The sequence below is a fragment of the Armigeres subalbatus genome, chromosome 2, assembly GCF_024139115.2.
Source record: "Armigeres subalbatus isolate Guangzhou_Male chromosome 2, GZ_Asu_2, whole genome shotgun sequence".
Taxonomy (NCBI): domain Eukaryota; kingdom Metazoa; phylum Arthropoda; class Insecta; order Diptera; family Culicidae; genus Armigeres; species Armigeres subalbatus.
This window is the reverse complement of record NC_085140.1, coordinates 373,471,598-373,492,899: the sequence shown is the minus strand read 5'-3', so window position 1 is coordinate 373,492,899 and position 21,302 is coordinate 373,471,598. Positions and strand designations below refer to the sequence as shown.

At 40.7% G+C, this 21,302-nt stretch overlaps 1 protein-coding gene across 1 annotated transcript in view; it reads right to left on the bottom strand.

Moving 5' to 3' along the window:
- Positions 1–21,302, bottom strand: part of LOC134213082 (mitogen-activated protein kinase 1) — a 329,641-nt gene that overhangs the window by 23,235 nt on the left and 285,104 nt on the right. The window contains exon 4 of the mRNA XM_062691664.1: positions 10,315–10,425. Coding sequence (XP_062547648.1) covers positions 10,315–10,425 — 111 coding nt within the window. The remainder of the gene's footprint in view (positions 1–10,314; positions 10,426–21,302) is intronic.

Here is a 21,302-nt window from a genome sequence, read left to right as displayed (position 1 = left end):
GATGCCTCACTCTTCATTTTCCACGTATGACGGTGAAAAGTGAGTAGTGCGAAGTGAGAAGTTAGACGTGTCATCACTCACTTGTCACTTCTCACTTTTTACAGTGAGCAATGAGAAATGAGAAGTAAGTAGTGAGACGTCTCACTTCTCACTCCTCATTTCTCACTTTTCAAGTGGCATGTTCGGTAAAATGTCCTATTCAGCCAAATGTCCTATTGGGCCAAATGTCCCATTCGGGCGAATGTCCATTTCGGCCAAATGAACCTTTCGACCAAATGACCCTTTCGGCCAAATTACCTTTTCGGCTAAATGACCATTTCGGCCAAATGACCCTTTCATCCAAATGACTTTCGGCCTAACGATCTTTTCGGCCAAATGGTATATTGGGCCAAACAACTTTCGGCCTAGTGCCCTTCCCCGTTTTGGCACATTCGTCCTACGATGGGTGGTAGTGTCTAATTTTCACACCCTTCTAACATGCACTCCTCTCCGCTACGAACCATGGACACGTGCACAAAATGTGCTCAGCCGTTTTTGTCACTTCTGGACTTCTCGGACTGGCCTGTACAGGGACGACCTGAAGTATTGCAAAATAAGTCAAAGTTCAGCTCTTCATGACATCTGTAAATGCAGATCGACACACTTGTGATTAGGCGGTGGTGTGTCCACCTGCACTTGGTCAAATGGTCCCTTCCCCTTTGCCATTTGGCTGCCTTAATATTAATCCGTGAGCATTAACGGTGCCTCTTAAGGCGTGGCACTCCTCGTTTTCCATCAATTTAATGATCATAAAGCCCGCGAGTACGCATTTTGCTCGGCAAAAAAAAACAAATTTTCGCAATTGTTTTAAATTTCTGGAGAACTTTCGAAAGAATTTCTTGAAGCTTTTTCGTTAGAAATTTGTTGCGATTTTAGAGAATTTTAAATAGGAGTTTATTCGGAAATTCCATTTAAAATACTATCGGAAAGTTCTCTGGGAAATTACTTCAGAAATTATTTTAAAAAGAAGGAAGAATTTCATCAGATTTTTATTCAAAGCTTTCTTGGAAAAATTGTCTGCAAATTTTCCGAAAACATCTGCAGGAATAACTTTGAAAGTTTTTTTTATTTAAGGTTGGTTCATAGTTCGAAAAACGGTGTCATGGGATTTGGTCCCCCATGTATTTTCAAAGGGGCAGGAATTTCCCAAATCCCAAATCCCTTAAATCCCGCCCCTTTAAAAATGCATGGGGTTCAAATCACGTGACATGTTTTCTGGCCCGGCTTCAAATCATACGGTAATTTTAGGGAAGTTTTTCTAAAATTGCTGCAGGAGTTCTTTCGAATTTTATGAATTTTATAATAGTTTCTGATGAAAATTATAAGGGACTTTCCAACATCTCCAATTTAATTCCCGAAGAAATTTCTGAAAGAACTCATGAATGAATTTGCGAAGGAACTCCTTTTGGAGTTTCCAAAAGATTTCCAAATATTTTTTTATGGAAATAATAATAATATCTACGACAAAACCATATTTTGCAAAGGAATTTCTAATTCCCGACAGTGTTGGGAAAAACTCAAAATCTCAAAACTCAAGAACGATTCAAATCACGCGTGAGTTGAAACGCACCCAACTCAGCACATAAAAAATCATGCATGAGTTGAATCATCCATTTGAATCATCGTAGGTTTTCTTTTGTTCTCCTTCGTAAAATAACAGTAAATTAACGTTTAACACATAGAACAATGGATAATCTTGCGTGTGTAAACAATAAATTTCCCCCAAATTGATTATAAACGCTTTTTAGAGCGAAATGATTTTTTGGGAAATGAGTGAAATGATCATTATTTTAAAATGCGATGATTCATTATTTTAAAATCGCAAACGAGTTAGTTCGCGCGGGAGCGCTCAATGATTTGAGCTCAATCGGACATGACTTAGGGGTGCCTAAAATTCATCAAAGTTTTGAAATTTTCACTCATGAAAATTTTTCCAAGGGGGGACCAAAGGAAAAGTCGAATATCGAATTTTTGTTTTTGATGCCAAATGACTTAAAAATGCAAGAAACGTTGAGATCTGATGTTATTTAAAAAATTTGAAAAAAAATCGATTTTTTCTCTTAGAACATTTTTGGGACTTTTTCAGATGATGAAAAAAATTTTCATCGAATTTTAACACCGGACGATGCACAAACGTTTTTGTAGCCAAAAATATCCCCCTCTGCAAAATTTGAGCTAAATCGGAGATGATTTATGGTTGCTCAATTCAATCAAAACTTTTTTTTCTCACAAGCGGGAGATAATTTTTCTGTTTTTTGATGCCAAAGGACTTAAAAAAGTATGCAACTTCGAGAATTTTTTTTAAAAGGATCGACTGTTTTGGGACTTCGAAAAAAAAAATCTTATGGCGAAAACAATTTTTCATCGAATTTAAAAACCGGACGTTACGCAAACATTTCCTAAGCCCTTAAATATGCCCCTATGCAAAATTTTAGTTAAATTAAACATTAACATTAAAGTCACTTTGTTGGCTTTTTTCACAAGTTTTGGTTGGATCTGATACATTTTCCGCGTCGAATTTTGTTTTTTTTTTGGGTTTGTTCTTCTTCAAAGGTACTGGTCGAGATAGTTTCTGTAAGGTACAGTTCATTCGTGTCTCCAGGATTCTCATCTATCTCCTCAAAGTCACTGCATGAAATAGTATTTGTGGGTTTACGTGTATTCGTTTTTTGATTGTTGGTCCATTGTTGCTGTTCTTGCAAGTAGCGCATTGCTTGCTTTTCCAACGTGTTCTTCGGTTTACACTTCTGAGGCATTCCACGGGGGCATGTCAGTCGATCCTGAGCGACCATTTCGAAAATATTTGAAACTCTGCACAGTTTTTCAATTTCATCTAAATCGTCATTTTTCGATATCAAATCTTCATATTGAGTCACGACTAACTTTTCAAAAGGGTGTACATATGTGAAAATGGTTCAAAAATATTTAAAAAGCTGCACAGCAAAAACGGAATGTTCGATTGTTATGATTTTTTCAGCAAAGTTAGACAACTAAATGGTGATTCTTAAGAAAACGTGCACAGTAAAAAAAAAATTTTTTTGCCTTTAAAAATATAATTTTTGTCACAAAAACTCAAATATCTCAAAACCCTATCTTTTTTCGAACGTAATTTTTTTAGGGAAAACGGTCCATTATATTAGCTATCTACCATAAAAATTTGGTGATGGTAAACTAATAAACAAAAAAGTTATGACATTTCAAAAATTTCACAATTTTCACATTTAATAAAAAAAAAATTTTTTCTGTGTAAGTTATTTCGAGAATTGCAGTTTGATGCAGATTTTATTGTTAAGGGACGTGATTTAAACAAGTTGTTTTCATGATATTTTGATTTAATTATTCATAGCATCTATAAGAAACTTAGACACGATCCAGTGTTGTGATCAAAAGTATTGATAGTGTCATAATTTTCATTGCACGTGACTGGCGAAAAATTCTTTTAATAGTGTTGAAACCTGTGGATAATAACGTTGATAGAAACATATCAGAAATGTTATTTTAAGACAAAAGCTGCAAAATCAAAGATTTATATACACGTGTACGTCTATAGTTTACCTGCAAAAATATACCTCTTAGAGAATAGACTTTATGATCGGGAGGAAACGGGTATCTTCAACAACAACAAATGCATGATAGGTACATACCATGACAATGCTCACGAAAAGCAAAAAATTACTACTACTAAGGTTGTTAAAGATCTTATAGTAATTTTTTTCTTCAGTCAGGCAAATGACACCAAACTAGTCAGTAAAAACTTAAAAGTGATTTTGTTTATTGAAATATTACGAACAACATGAGTAGCCGCTTTCTCAACTGTTGTAGGCCGTTTGATGGAAAAAAGTGTTCAAAAGAGTTACGAAATCTCACCGAAAGCACCATAGATAAACTGAAAGCGACTGGTTATGCTCCAATGTCCACATTGAATACAAATTTACGCATTTGCACGTCCTGCCGTCTAAACGTTGACAAAAGAGCAATCTGTATATCATCGGTTGAGCAGAGCGCAGGAAGTTCGAAAACGACAGCAACTGAGGAATTGCCAGATGTATCGACAACAACTGAGGAATTACCAGAAGTATTAAGTGCTGAGAGCCTTGCCACCGTACCATCAGCGAAATCTGTTTCAACAAATCAATCGGAAGATGAGTGTATCCAAAAGGTCAACATCGAACGCTTTAACGAGGGCATAGCTGGGATAAAAGTGACCTGATTAAATGGAGTAAGATGGACTACGTTTATTACCCGGAGAAAAAATACCGTGAAATAAACGAAGCTGTACGAAGAAACCTCTTCAAATTAGGACCTGATGATGTGGAAAATACAGACTACGATTAGGTAATTATAAATATGAAGGAAAGGTTCTCGAATGCAGCCACGACAAGGAAAGAAAAATTATTGATTTTGTCGATGCTGCCAAGTTCGTGGTCTATTCAGGATGCCATTGATGAGTTCAAAACCAATAGAAATACAGTAAAAGAGGCAAAACAATTAAAGAATAACCGTCTTTCAACCAAAAATACTAGGTCTAGTACTGCATTAACAGATGAGACAAAAGAAATAGTAGTTCAATATTTTGAAGATGATGAAGTAAGTCGAGCTATGCCTGGTCAAAAAGATTATGTATCAGTAAAAAGATGGAAAGCGTCAAGCAATCCAAAAACGATTAATGATGACGACTTTGAAAGAAGCGTACACACGCTTCAAGGAAATTCACGATAATATTAAAATAGGTTTTTCCTCATTTGCAAGCCTTCGGCCAAGGCAATGTAAGCTTCTTTCCAATTCAGGAACACATAATGTGTGTGTGCACAACCCATGAGAATATTAATCTTATTTTACATAGTTTGAAAAGAATCAATTTAACAAAGGATATTAAAATGTTAACTGGTAGTCTTTTGTGTGAAAATACAACATCAAATTGCTATCTACGATCTTGTTCGGATTGTCCAGATTCTTCATCATTGGAAAATACTTTATTCGCTGAGTTTGAAGAAAAATATATTGATCAGTTATCATTTGAGCAATGGGTGACCACGGATAGGTGTGACATAGAAACTATTGTAAAACCTGTAGATGAGTTTGTGTCATATTTTTGCTTGAAATTAGAAAGTTTAATCCTCACGATTTCATTAAAACAGAACAATCCAGCTTTTTTAAAAATACGAAAAATACATTACAAAATGGTGAATTTTTAGTCATTTGTGATTTTTCTGAAAATTACAGCTTTGTATTGCAAGATGAAGTGCAGTCCCATCACTGGAACGTACAACAAGCTACAATTCATCCATTCGTTATTTATTTTAATGGAAGTACGCAAATTGAACACTTAAGTTTTATTATAATTTCCGAAGATTTAAGACACGATTCAGTATCCGTAAACTTGTTCATTGAAAAAATGATTAACTTTTACGCGTTGATAAGCATAAAGAAGTCAAAAAGATATATTTCATGTCTGATGGAGCAGCGTCGCAGTACAAAAATCGTAAGAATTTTTCGAGCCTATGTCAATTTAAATCAATGTACGGAATTGATGCAGAATGGCATTTTTTGCTACATCACATGGCAAAGGTCCTTGTGATGCTATTGGAGGAACAATAAAGCGCATGGCCACAAGAGCAAGTTTAGCCAAAGAACGTGAGCATCCAATTAAAACTGCGAAAGAACTTTTTGATTGGGCAAATCGTAGAAAAGAAAAAGATTTAACCAAATTATCATTTTGTTTTACTACTACTGAAGAGTACGAAATAAAGGCTTCAGAGCTCAGCGAGCAATTTAATAACGCGAAAACGATCCAAGGAACCCAAAAATTTCACTGTTTCATTCCATTGTCGGAAAATAAAATTAAAGCAAAACTATACTCAAACTGTGCTGATAATAATTCAAAAGTGCTCGATATTTTAAAAAAATTGAATAAAAATAAATAAAAAATAAGTATTAATAAACTGTTTTCATGATATCATAACCCATACCAAAATTCAAACCCAAACTCTTAGAGTTTCTATAACAACATTGTGTAACTGCCACATTTAATTTAATACTTAGGATAATATTAATTCATTTTTATTTAGTTATACATATAATATTTATACATATAATATACATAATATCGATGAATACATAAATATGGAATATCATACAAACAACTTGTTTAACTCACGCAAGGCCCTTAACAATAGTATCAGCATCAAACTGCGATTCTTGAAAAAAAAAATACACGGAAATTTTTTTTTGTTTACTATATGTGAAAATTGTGAAATGTTTGAAATGTCATAACTTTTTTGTTTATTAGTTTACCATCACCAAATTTTTATGGTAGATAGCTAATATAATGGACCGTTTTCCCTAAAAAAAACTACGTTCGAAAAAAGATAGGGTTTTGAGATATTTGAGTTTTTGTGACAAAAATGATATTTTTAAAGGCAAAAAAAATTTTTTTTTACTTTGCACATTTTCTTAAGAATCACCATTTAGTTGTCTAACTTTGCTGAAAAAATCATAACAATCGAACATTCCGTTTTTGCTGTGCAGCTTCTTAAATATTTTTGAACCATTTTCACATACACCCTTTTGAAAAGTTAGTCGTGACTCAATATGAAGATTTGATATCGAAAAATGACGATTTAGATGAAATTGAAAAACTGTGCAAAGTTTCAACTCAATAGAAAATCATGAATTAAAAATTTTCTTAAATTTTGATGCTGTTGCTTGGAATCGCTCTTCTTGCAGATATCGAATAAATCTCCCATCGAATCAGAAAAGTATTGTCTCTTCTCAAACTCAGTCGTCAACATTAGCAGCCTATTTTTCTGTAGATCTCTCCAATTTTTATGGCAACGCAAAATTTTAAATTCAATTGCCCTATTACCAATCACTTGATTAATTTGTTTTCCTTTCCATACAGCTATCAACGCTTCTGTTGTTATTTGCGCACTTTGTTTCTCAGCTCGCAAATGAAACATGAACTTACGAAGAACTTCACCATACGACGGCAAATTAGATGACTTGGGAAACAATGGCAAATATTTCCCAACAAACAAGATATCCTTTCATTTTATGAAAAATAATAATAATAAACAGTGTGACTGCTCTCACTTCTAAAGTTCAAAAAAATACTGGTAATGGGAAAACCTAGAATGGAAAAAAATAAAGCTTTGCAAGGTTAAAAAATTTCAAACTTCCGTTTACTTCCACTATAATCACTAATGTATCATCAGATACGTATTTCGTTTTCTACTTGAAAACTTCTTCAGTGTTTTGTTATCGACTGAAGAAAAACATTGATTTCTAACTTTAAATATGGAGTACAGGTACAAAAGGTATGAATTATGTGGGTACAATTAGGGCATGTCACTTGGATCGGTTCGTCATCGTCTTGTGGTTAGTAATTTAAAGAGCCAGGTGAATCCGTTTCCTTGATCTTTGTTTAGTAAGTTTAATTGTTTTTGTTTGTAAATTTCTAAGCTTTCTGCTACGTAAGTTTCCAAGGATTTTGGATGTGTCTGAGAATTGATATGTTGTCTTTAGTTAAATGGCGATCTTCGAAAAATATATGTTCTGCTACTTTTGATTTGAAATGATAATGTAAACCTTTTTCTGTGTCTTTGGTTGCTTTTGTGACTTCTGCCAAATGTTCTTTGAAATTTGGCAGAAGTCACAAATGCAACCAAAGACAATACTATAAATACAATAATAAAAAATGAATCAGAAATATGATGAGTATGCCATATTTAGAAAACTTCTTTGAGAGAATTTATATGTATAGCAAAAAACACTTCAATAGCTCGGTGAACATAATCAATTGACGACATGACGTTGTTGCATGTAATCTTTATTTTGAGGGGGTGTGGTCGATGTACATTCATGAAATTATTATGTAAGGAACAATTCAAATCTGTTGGAATGATTGAACCAATATTACGGGCTTTAACTTTCTGCAAAAAAAAAATAATCTTGAAATAAATTTAAGTGATCATTTTCCTCCATCAGCAGATAAAAATTCTTGGCATAATATTAATTATTCATGGCAAAGATGTTGCGCAGCCTACAGAAGAAAATTTATTCGTTTTTCCTACGGTAGCTGCCACACCGCCTGAGAAACACGTGGAACCATGCCTAACTTCCTGTAGGTAGAGTAAATGGGCTTGTAGTTGATTGAAATATTTAAAAATTAATCGAATGCTCTCGTTATTTTTCAAACGATCCCGAGTAATAAATGGGATAATATTTTTGGGTGCTTTCTATCTTCCTCCACTTTGTTGTGAGTATTGCGCAAGTATTTGTTGTAAGTATTAATTCATTGCAATGAAGGTTCGTCGCTCGTCGACGCTTGGAAAAATTAAACGAGACTCCGTTCGTTGGTTTCAGCGGAAAATATTTGCTTTAATCGTACCCGTGAAACGCGCAAAAATTAAAGTAATTTAGTGACGGTTGCAATGAACGCAACTGAAGCGCGATCTACCCTACTGCCGGCCTCAAATGGATTAATTAAAATGTTGTCGGACGCAACGTCTCGAAAACTTCCAGATGATGCACAATAATTGTAGCTTTGGCTACTGTTGAATATTCTACTCCTAAGAAATAACTTTTTGCCATTTGCCAACAGCCTTGAGTTTCATTACGACGTTAATGGAACTACTGAATTTTCGCAGCATTTGGACTTTTGTTGAGGAAAGGGAGAGAGGTGAATAATGTCAGTTTGGTACAGCGATACGGAGGAAAAAAATTAAATCAATCGTCAGCTATATAATAAGAGGGTACACCAAATGATTGAAATGTTTAGGCTAAAGCTGTTTTGTTACAGTTTCAAAAGTATTATTTTTTATTCATGCCATCGGAGCTGAAATCTGATAACAAAAGATATGTGCGTTGGCCGGTTTGTGAAACGAATATTTAACCAAGCAAGAAACAACTACCTGGGGTACAATAGACTCCTGTTCGAACGAAACGTAAGCTCGAACGCAGAATAAATGATCTTCGAAGGCGGAGACGAGCCAGCCTCGGGCTGAAAGTCTCCTTAATAAAGACACAAAAAAAAAAAAAGATCTTCGAAGAAATCCGAAGCAATATTGGGTATTTGATAACTCCTAAACAAATAAAATTGACTGCCATTGGAAATTTTAAGATTGTTCAGCTGTCCCGTTACGCTGGGATATGGATACTCTGAAGTAGTACGTAACGGTGTAAATCCGGTCATATCGCCAGACTCAGTTCAACTCTGAATCTGACACTATGACGTTCCAAAACCCCCAAGGTACATGGGGACTGTCCCTACCGCTATTGACACCTCGAGGCATGTCAATGGAGTGTTAGGGTGAGCACCCAAATAAAGCTCACTTGGGGCGAGTGACATTTAGAAAAGCTGCTTCGGCGGCAGGGTGGTAGTGAGTTGAATCCACACACCCACAGTGAGGCAAAAGTGGTGCACGGGGAGTGTCCCCAATTCGGTATGTCAACGCTATGGGTCTCCGAGCCTCCTATAAAAAGTTTGTTTTTGAGCGAACATATGGCCTTTACGTATACTTTGTATACGAGAAAGGCAAAAAGGGATCATATCTTCCCGATATATCGCCGTATATCGCGAAAGGGTGTACTTTATTCAGATATTGCCTCCCAATAATGCTTGTCGACGAGAGTAGTTGAATTGCTCCTCAAACTTGGACAAATGCTGTTCGAGCTACTAAGTAGTTGCTAGGGATTTCAAATTGTTCACCAGTAGGAATAGTTATGACTGTCACATAAGCAACAAAACAGCACACGACGTGAAAATAAACATAAGCGCACTTCTGTTTTCATTTTATCTTGAGGGCTTTATGTTCTGCTACTGCTATGTGTTGCTGCTGCTTAGGTGCCTCCCGGCGCCTACAGCTAGAAACATGAAACCGATGAATTATTCAAAAATTTCAGTGCTTTTGTTTCGGTCGGTAAATACAATACACGTAAGGCACAAAATGGAAAGCCCAGAGGTGAACTTTTTTTCGAAGTTTTCATCTGGCCTACTGACGCTCAAAGACTCAGACACTCATGCCCAGAGTGCTGCTGGCAGACAACAACCGAGAGGAAAATGATGGAAAATTTACGGAAACAAAGGAAAATAAACAAATACAAAAACAGCACAGCAACTCCGAAACTGCCTCCCGGGCTAGGGTAGAGAATCGCAATTCAGGATTGAATGGCCGAACGTAAGGGATGGGTATTGGAATGAGGGAGAAAAGGAGTGATTTTTTCCCGGCCCCTTTCGCCCCACCACTGCTGGGGCGGGTTTCGACCGACACTCACCTGTGTTTTCAGCAGTTTGTATAGATCAGTCTCCATTAAACACTGAACAATATATACATCTTTCATCTGTTCTATACTAGGCACCCGCAGGATATCTCTTATGTCTATGATCTGTGAAAGAGAAAAGGTGGAAATAGAAACGACTATTAGTATTACGGTAGTTTTTTATGTGTTACGGAGGTTTTGGTGTTATGTAGTGCAGGTGAATGAAGACCCCTCGATTTTATATATTAAAACAAACAGGGTGAGTTGATAAAATTATAATCTAATAATCATTACAAACTGTTTTGAATATACGAACATTTTAAATTTAATGAAAGAGCAATATTTTTCAATGGCTCAACCTGTTACAAAACGTGAGCAAACGAATATTCCATAGAGACGCATGATGAATAGCAGGAAATAACGAAATCTACTGATTTACCGAAGCACAATCAGGAACAGATTTTCCTGGCACGTATTTTTGGTTGCATCTCTGGAATATTAAATCACTTCACCGGAATAGATCGATTAGCATTCAGACACAGGTGCGTTTCTAAAACGGGACAATTAGTCAACTTAACCTGCCAACCTACAGTTACAAATATAGCAGTGATCTCTCATTGTCATTGGCTGATTTCCATTTTAATTAATTCTCACACTCTAAATTTAGCTCTGCTTTACATCATTGCAGTGACCCACGAGGGTGAACCATTTCCGCCAGAATTAGGTGAAGATTTTCGAAATAATCTCCGCCATTTGTTCCAGTCTTGGCTTCGCACCAACTTGTAATCATTGAAGACAGCATTTTTCGGAAGCCTGGCTGCTGATGGTATCCCTTGTTTAATCCATTTCTCATTCTTAATTACCCTCCAGGCAAAACAAAAATGAACGTTGAATGCCTTTTGATGAGCTAACGATGCTGCCATGATGGGAGGGAACTGTGGTTGGGTCGGGGTGGGTACGACAACGGACCTATGTCAGGATGTGCGTCGTTTGGTATCGCATTAGAAGCGATCTTTTCTGCTGGAGTTTGAGACGGTAAAAGTTTGAAAAATTTCCCTTTTCAACGGATAAGATAATATGTCAACGCATATTATTTCGTTGAGAAAATCACGTGACAAAGGAAACAGATGTACAATAGAAAATGAATAAACTCTCGCGTAACTTTCTGAAAACCCAGATTGATCCACCTAGCAGTGATTGTGCCTTTCTCATACATTATTGAACACAAACCAAGCCGGAAAATTAGTTGAAATGCTGAATTATTTGTGAGTGTATTTTCAAAAGTTCTAAGTAAAGTAGTATTAGTAATTATTATAGTAAAGTATTATTCGAGTTTTTTTTATTATGCTTTAAAGCTGCAGAAGCGTTATGGCGTTATGAACGTAACTTGCATGCTATCAAAGCTTGTGTTGCATTTGTTGTACTCAAGTCTTGTACTAAAGCGAGTAGAAGAGCTTGCATGGGTTGATTCTACAAGGCATTTTATAGCATATTATGAGTTATTTACAATGTATTATAATTATTTGAATATTTAGTTTTTTTTGAAATGCGCAACCGTTATGAAATTCAATTGTGATCAACTATGCTTTATACTTTGTCGATTGCAACTTGCTGCCAGAGAATCGATTGAGAATTACTATGTGAAAAATTGGCTAATGTTTTTTATGGCACATGTGCACACACACACACACACACATACACACGGACAGACAGACATTTACTCAGTTCGTCATTTTTTTTTCTTCCTAAACAATGGAGGGGGAATCTGCTCAACAGACATCCTGGGTTGACCAGGAAGTGCGGGGTTAGGGATTACCGAGGGAGGCAGGACTACATTCCCGACCCGCTAAACCGTTTCCATTGCCGCCAAGCCCATAGTCCCTTCGGTACAACCAGAAATGCTTCAAAGGGGGGCCAGTGCACAACGCACCCTCGAGGTTAGCTGCGTGTCCTTGCAGCACCGAACATCGTAACTCACTTTTTTAGAAGAACACCATGGTATCGTGCCAGCGCGTTGCCGGCTTTCCAGGTGGCCTTACCACGCCCTATGTCCTCGGAAGGTGGGCAGGGTCGACTTCGCGCCTGCTTCCCTCTGCACGACTGGTATCAAGAATGATGATGCCGCGTGCACCCCAAATTGACCTTTCTGCGATAGGGCCTATTCGCCAGCACACAGAGGAACTTGCCGACGCGGTGCCTACGCCTGCCCCAGCCTTGACGAGGACCCCTTTTCGTCCTCGGGCTCGGAACCCGCCCGCTTGACCAACGCCGCGAAAGCGACGATACCATGTTGTTCTTCGCGCGGCCACTTGTTCGGTAAAAGGATCGAGTTCGACCACAGAGCATGACCACCGGTATGACCCATGAAGCCGGCTCCGATCCCTTGGACCACCTCTTATTTGCGCCTGAACTAGCCATCCTTGAGTCCACGCGCCACCTTCTATGTAGCTCCGAGGCGATTTGGGCGATAGCCGATAAAACGGCGTTCCAGCTAACTTCATCTTTACACACATCCTCCGAACTAGGTTGTCCGGGGTAGTGTGCAGACCACATGTGGCAAGCATGTGGTCACGCATTGCGCGAAAACGTGAGCACACGAACAACACGTGTTCCGCCGTTTCCTCTAAACCTGCGCACACCAAACACTCGGGCGAGGCCGAGCAAGCCAGCTGCGTTACCTGCATTTTGATTTTGCAGCACGCTTAAACGCCGGGCACATCAAACCCCCCATGGGGTGCTTGCTGTTCACAGCTTTGCTGGAACAAATCAAACAATTGGGATGGTTCGTGCAGCATTATGCCTTATGTCCCTCTAATCCGCAGCGTCGGCAGAGGTTGCTTCTGTCAGGGCCTTTGCAGTCCCATTGCTTGTGCCCCGGTTCCAGGCACTTGAAGCAAACTTCGGGTTGCTCGTGTATGCGCACAGGGCATACCGACCATCCCACTTTGACGCTCCCTAACTTGACTACCTTGGAGGCGTCCGCTGCAGATAGCCGAACCAATGCTACCTGCGTCCCTGCCGGACCTTTCCGTAGCCGAACGGCTGCGGTGGGCGTCTCCACTTCACACTGTCGCCGCAGTGCCGTGACGAGCTCTTCGACTTCGGTGATCTCGTCCAGGTCTTTAACCCTTAGATTCACCTCCGTCGTGAGTGCCCTCACCTTGACCGTCTCGCCTAGGACTTCCTCCGCCAACTTCTTGTAGGCGGCGCCCTTTTGCGAGACGCCCCGCTTCAGCTCGAGGATCATCTCGCCCATCCGGGTACGTCTTATTCGACGTACGTCGGCGCCGAGTTCACCGAGCTTGACGTCACTCCTCATCGCCTTCAAGACGTCCGAGTACTTAGCCTCGTCCACCGTGATGACTAGGGCATCGCCCCTGGAGCGATTGGCGCCTACCCTAGACTTCTTGCTACCCTCATTCGCCTGGGCCTTCTTTTCGGCCCTTGACGTCTTCGGTTTCCTCTTGTTCTTGACCAGGGTCCAGGAGGCGTCATCTCTATATCCCTGGTCTGGTGCGGCTGAGAACTTTCAGCCTGCCGTAACCCCTTGCCACCGTCTTTCCTGAGTGGACGGACCTTTCCAGGTCCTTCCTCCCCCGGTTTTGGAGGTACCTGGCCGGGGTTCAGCTTCCCAGCCCCACTACCCTTGTTCGGGGTAGTAACCCTCCACGTTTTGGAGCGTCCCCCAGGGAGCTCATCCCCTGGAGACTGTCTCCCTCGTTTTTGTGTCTGCTCCGTTGGAACAGTCACCCCCGACGTACCCGCAAATACTTGAGCCTCAGTCTGGGTAGACTTTGGCACCACCGTCTTCGCTGGCACGCCTTCGGTCGATTCGACCTTGCCCGAGTCCGCGATGCCTTGGGCCTCAGTCTGGGTAGACCTCGACTCCACCGATTTCACGGGTTTACACTTGGCCGTCCCAGTTCGTCAAGCGGAGTCCATTGGTATATAACACTATGGGTCTCTGAGCCTTCTATAAAAAGTTCGATTTTGGAGTGAAATGATAGCCTTTCGGTACAACTTTGTTGTACGAGAAAGGCAAAAAGGGCGTAAGTAGCAAAGAATTCTATTATTTATTATTTCCCAGATTAAGACCGGAGTGGCCTGTGCAGTAAATAAAAGTCTTCTCCATTCAACTCGGTCCATGGCTGGATGTCGCCAGCCCCGCAATCTGCAGAGGGTACGCAAATCGTCTTCCACCTGAACGATCCACCTTGCTCGCTGCGCACCTTGCCCTTCTTGTGCCCATCGGAACGTTGTCAAGAACCATATTTACCGGGTTATTGTCCGACATTCTGACTACGTCGAAGTCTTTCGATTATCACGGTGTGAACGATGGATGCACACTTCGAAAAGAACTACGTGTAACATTATGTCATTTAAGACCGATAAATGCAAGCCAATTAAAGGACACATTATTGCGTTCAAAATTAGTTTTACAAGGCCTTACAATCTGCAGTTGGAATCGTAGCCGAGGCTTAAGGACAGACGTGTTTTTTGACAGCAAATTTATTTTTCGCTGTTGTCAGACATTTTTCATGACTAGCAAACACCTTCAATTTCTCCATAATATTATTTCTCAGTCGTATTCATATATTTAACCATATAACCAAACCATATAATCTTATGAATATTCAGCGAGCTTGTCTAATCTAACTTTCATGCAACTTCAAGGAAATTAATTTTACCAAATTTGTAGCACACAGATTCTTTCTCCAAACCAAAAGGAAAAACGGCAAACGACCGCAATTTTGTTACCAATCTGCATTTTTTTGGCATGTTTAAGTTGTTTTTTTGTGTTAGAGTTACAGTACGAAATTTAAATATGCGTAAAACAAAGTTTTTGTCACTTACGCCCCATTGTGTTTGACCCACTCAATCTTTATTTTTGGTTTTCCCAATGTGGACTTTCTTCCTTTTGATTTGTCCTCTAGAAAGGCATAGACCACGATTGATTCATCTTGATTTATCTCATTAGTTGGCAATTGAACCGTTTGTTTGAGAAACTGCATATGTAACATTTTTGGCCAAAATTAGATTTTTATATATTTTGAATAAAAATACGTATTCTGGCAAAAAATACGAAAAAAAATTTTGTTCAGGAATGTATGAAAAAAAATTGTTTGTTTGAGAAACTACATATGTCCACGCACTTTGAAGAGCAATTATGGAGTACTGCTTACAGTTTTTGCATTGAAAGTGTCCCAGGGTGTTGAGTTTTGCTGAAAACTATTGATCTGTGTCGAATAAATCGAAAGGTTCGGTGCCAATTTGTCCAAAAACAGTTTTTTGTTGTTTTCTCGAAATTGTAAATGGACTTATGCAGTTTCTCAAACAAATGATTCAATTTTGTTTCCCTTTTGTTCTCACTCGATTCTAATTTTTTTCCATATTGTAAAGCTAGGGCATGTGTCAAAGCCATAGATGATTTGATCTACTCAACATTTCATCCTCTACAGTCTACACCTAGCTACAACAGAGGATTGACGTTTATCGTATTCAATTATGGATATATTTCTTTTTTTCAAATAGGCGTAACTGTGTTTGACCTTGAAATTTGAAATGGCTAATACTCTCTCAATTCAGCATATTTCATTCAGCTTACGGTACTACCAGATAGATCGGAATCTATTCCTTCTGTTGAGCACATAAGTTCACCAAAATAGTTGAATGAATGAGCACAGTCGTCGTTCCAAAAATCAAGCTTAGAATCATGTACGCCCATTTGAAAAAAGTTCCTAGATTTGTTTTGTGTAACCAAAAACTGTGGGCTGCAAAATGATGGGTTGACATCAAGGAAGGAGCGCCCAACAGAGCTCTGGTCCCCACAAGTCCCTATCTCACGCTTCAACGGGTCGTCCGATGACAAAAGACCGCCAGCTAAGGGTTGTGTACTTAGCTGGTAGTGCAGCCTAGGCACTGTTGTCCTTCTGTCATCAGCTAGAGTGACAAGGTACGCCTCGAGCGTCTGTTCACCAGGAGGTGCGGCTCAAACAGCCTCTGCCTGGTACCCAGCGGCTGATTAACGAAATGCTGTATCGCGTCAGCTATACCTAAGGTGGCAGCCCCATCATCGCGATGTAGGTAACGCGACCCCGGTAAGGTAGCTTACTGAAGCCTCTCAAATACCACGAAAAATGGAGATAGAAGAAAAAGAGAACGTTATTTTTGGCAACCGACCCGGCAACGAAATAAGGACTATGATTGGAAACTCGGTACCTGGAATGTCAGGACCCTAAATGAACCTGGACGAGTGAGCTTTCTGGCTCGTGAACTGCAGAAGGTTGGAGTGAACGTGGCTGCTATTCAAGAAGTTCGATGGCCTAGATCCGGAGAACGTGAATTCCGAGCCGTGGACCCCACGACCAATACTGCATTCAAGTATAACATCTATCACAGCGGCGGTGAAAAAGCAGAGCATGGAGTTGGTTTCGTAGTGATGGGCAAACAGATGAAGCGAGTGATGCGGTGGAAACCCATTAGCGAACGAATCTGTGTGTTGAGGATACGGGACAAATTCTTCAATTACAGCCTAATCAACGTTTACGTACCGACAAACGATAAATCCGACGACGTGAAGGACACGTTTTATGAATGTCTTGATAAAGCCTATGGAGAGTGCCCAAAGCATGACGTGAAAATTGTTATCGGAGACGCCACCGCTCAGGTCGGTAGAGAGGACTTTTTCCGTCCCATAATCGGTAGGGAGAGCCTTCACTCCGCTACCAATGACAACGGCCTACGGCTAGTAAATTTTGCTGCTGCCAGAGGGATGGCCATCAGTAGCACCTACTTTGCACGAAAGAACATCCGAAAGCACACCTGGAGACACCCAAATGGTGAAACTTGCAACCAGATAGACCATGTTCTGGTGGATGGGCGCCATTTCTCGGATGTTATCGATGTGCGGACATTCAGAGGTCCGAACATTGACTCTGATCACTACCTCGTTGTCAGTAAAATTCGATCACGGTTGTCAACTGTATCGAACGAAAAATCAGAGCGAACGATGCGTTACAATATCCAGCGATTGTCGGCGGAAGGAGTAACGGCTGAGTACCGCCAGAAGCTCGACGAACGGATAAGTGCAATCAACGTTAGCGACAACATCAACGATCTATGGGAGTCGATCCATGGAGCGATGAGCACAACAGCACGAGAAGTGGTAGGCACTGCACAGAGGCGACCCAGGACGGGTTGGTTCGATGTGGAGTGTCAGAGAGTGACAGACGAGAAGAACGTTGCCAGAAGCCGGATGTTGGTGTCGGGTACCCGATCGAATAGAGATCGGTACAAGGAAGCAAGAGCAGCCGAAAAACGAACCCACCCACGAAGAACAAGTTATTAGTGAGGCGCAGGAAAAAATGGAGCAGAACGATATGCGGAGGTTTTATGAGTCTGTCAATGGCATGCGGAGAAAGACAGCGCCATCTCCCGTCATGTGCAACGACCAACAAGGGAATTTGCTGACAGATAAAACTGAAGTGGCTGCCAGGTAGAAGCAACACTTCGAGACGAGACTTTGTTGAATGGAGGAAGTGACGGTGCATCGGTGAACAGAATAAATATTGGCGACGATGGACAAGCTGTGGAGTCACCTACACTAGATGAGGTTAAAAAAGCTGTTAAAGAGCTGAAAAACAATAAGGCTGCGGGGAAGGACCAGCTCCCGGCTGAACTTCTCAAACATGGTAGTGAGCAGCTTTATGAAGTTCTGCACCATATTATGTCGAAAATATGGGAAGACGAGGAAATGCCTGCTAGCTGGTTGGCCGGCCTCATTTCCCCTCTCTTTAAGACTGGAGTGCGCCAATTACCGAGGAATAAACCTCCTTAATTCGGCGTACGAAATTATGTCCCGTATTCTGTTCAACAGATTGAGACCGCTTGAAGAGTCCTTCGTCGGCGAATACCAAGCAGGTTTTCGTGAGGGCCGATAAACGACGGATCAAATGTTTACCCTGAGACAAATCCTTGATAAATTCCGGGAGTACAACTTGCAGACACATCATCTGTTTATTGATTTCAAGGCGGCGTACGATTCAGTGAAACGGAATGAGTTATGGCAAATTATGCTTGACAGTGGCGTAGCCAGAAAATTGGTCTGGGGGGGGTTTTCCGAACATTTTTTTTTTCGAAAAACAAAATTTCTTCTGAAAATTTTGTCTCTGGGGGGGGTTTTATGCCCAAAACCACCCCCCTGGCTACGCCACTGATGCTTGAACATGGTTTTCCGGCGAAACTGATACGGCTGATTCGTATAACGTTGGACGGGTTCGAAATCAAGCTTAAGGGTTGCGGATGAAATATCGACGTCATTTGTTACCTTAGATGGATTAAAGCAGGGTGATGCACTCTCGAATCTACTGTTCAATATAGCCCTCGAGGGAACGATTAGGAGAGCTGATGTGTAAAGAAGCGGTACCATTATCACAAAATCGCATATGCTCCTGGGATTTGCGGACGATATCGATATTATCGGAATTGATCGCCGTGCCGTGGAAGAGGCTTTTGTGCCTTTTAAGAGGGAGACAGCGAGGATTGGACTCACGATCAATACCAGCAAAACGAAGTACATGATCGCTGGCAATCAACGTGGGTTCATTAGTGGTGGTGGTAGCGAAATGGTGCTGGATGGTGAAAAATTTGAAGTGGTAGAAGAATTTGTGTATCTTGGAACATTAGTGACGTGCGATAATGATGTTACCCGCGAGGTGAAAAGGCGTATTGCAGCAGCAAACAGGATTTATTACGGACTTCGTAACCAGCTTAAGTCCCGTAGTCTGCAAGCGAAAACAAAACTCATGTACCTTATACGAAATGGGCAATTGCGAAATTGTTTGATTCTTATACAAAAAATGTAAGATCACAAACAAAATAGTGTAAGAAGCTTTTAGAATTATAAGATCTTATACAATATTTGTATACGAATCTAGCATTTTTGCATATGTCTAGCTCTTATACAGATTGCGATAGGTTCTTATATAGAATACGCCGGTTGGGTGTAAAGACATGTTGAAAACAAGAATCTGCGTCGAAGGATTTCAATAATGATGGCTATTGATCTAATTCAAAGTTGAAATTTATTAGTCTAATCACGTCAAACAATTCCATAAAACTATCGATAGACTCAAGAATTTATATATCTTGATCTGAATACGTTCGGAGTTAGTTTTTTCTTGATGCGACTTGGTCTAATCGTTTTTCCTACCTTTTATCCATTCTCTCTTGAAATTCATTTAAAGCCAGTAGTTATTTTAAACCACCGACCAAGCCACACTAGAGTTGCTCTAATGACGATTCCGAAGGTCATTCGATCCACTCCAAAGTAGGGTTCTTCTTGAGACTACGTAATCCAATCCGATAGTAATCCAACCATTGTCCGGCACACTTGAGAGATAGATTTTATTTGCCTAGTGCGTGAATTCACCACAAGGAGGTCTGGATTTTTCTGGATTCTGGCAGGGTTGAGAAAAATCAAATTTTCATAAATTCGAGGATGATCAAACTCACCCGCGATCTTAATTTTAAATTATCAAGTGATAAAAACTCGCCAGCGATTAAGAATCGTTTGAAAATCGTATCTTGATTTGAAGCACTGACCGTGCGACACGGTACGGTACGCGCTCGCAACTCTTAGGCACATGAGCCTATACGTACTTTCTAACTTCGTTCTGTAGCAGTTAATACGCAGCGCCGTGCCCCAAGCTGGCCCCATACCTCAGTATGGACAGAACAACGCTAGCCAGAAGCTTGCACTTGCAGAGCTATTGGACATCATCCGGGACAATGCCACTATATCTGTGGAGGCACGCTTGCAGGCGTAATTGACGTGGCTACCAAAGGTGAGCTTATCGTCGATCATTACCCCCAAGGGTTTGATGGAGCGTTCAGAGGTTACCTCGCAGTTGCCTGCCCTTATCATCGCTTGTTGCTCCGACTTTCGGTTGTTAACAACAACCACCTCAGTCTTGTGGTGAATTAGTTCTAACTTCCTGGAACTCATCCACTCCTGCACAATTCCGATCGAGTAAGTGACTCCACCTCTTCGATCGATTCGCCGTAGACCTCCAGCGTAATATCGTCAGCGAAGCCGACGATTACCACACTTCCGAGAATCTTGTACAGGTACTCTGGAATTCCAAGACGCACTATTGAATGCATTCCTCACGTCGAGAGTCACTACTGCACAATAGCGAACTCCCCTCCTCTAACGCTGGATAGCTATCTCCGCGGATTTGGTAACCGGCACGATAGCGTCTACGGTCGACTTACCCTTTCGGAAGCCAAACTGGTTAGTCGATAGACCATCCGTACCCTCCATGCGTATCAACAAGCTGTTGAGGATGATCTTCTCAAGCACCTTCCCCGCCGTATCAAGCAGGCATATTGGTCTATATGCCGACGGATCCCCCGATGGTTTTCCCGCCATCTCTGCATGACAGATCTGAACATCTCGGGAACCTCAGCAATGGCCGCTTTGATGGCCAGGTTCGGAATACCATCCGGTCCAGGCGCCTTACCTAAGGGACTGTACAATCCTCGCAAGTTCCGCCACAGTTACTCTTCCGTAGTCGGCAGCTCCACAAAGTGAGGCCAGGGATTTGGGTCATGACGTGGGAAGAGCCCCGCGATGTTCCTCTCCAGGATCTCTGGAGACCGCTCTGTGGGGGCCATCGCCCCACATGTCTTGGCCATTACAACCCTATATGCGTCACTCCATGGATTCGCGTTGGCAATTTGACACAGGCCCTCGAAGCAGGCTTGTTTGCTTGATCTAATCTCAGTCTTCAGTGCGGCTCTAGCAGCCACGAACGCCACCCCAAGATTTTTTTATGTACAGGTTATCCGACTTGTCAATATCCCCCACTCAGCCATCTTGGATTTTTGTATGGAATTTATGCTCGTTTGTTCACGTTTTGTACAGAAAATGTATGTTTCCCCCCCGCGCTGGTTATTCCAATCTACTGACAAAGTCGGATAACCTGTACATAAAAAAAATC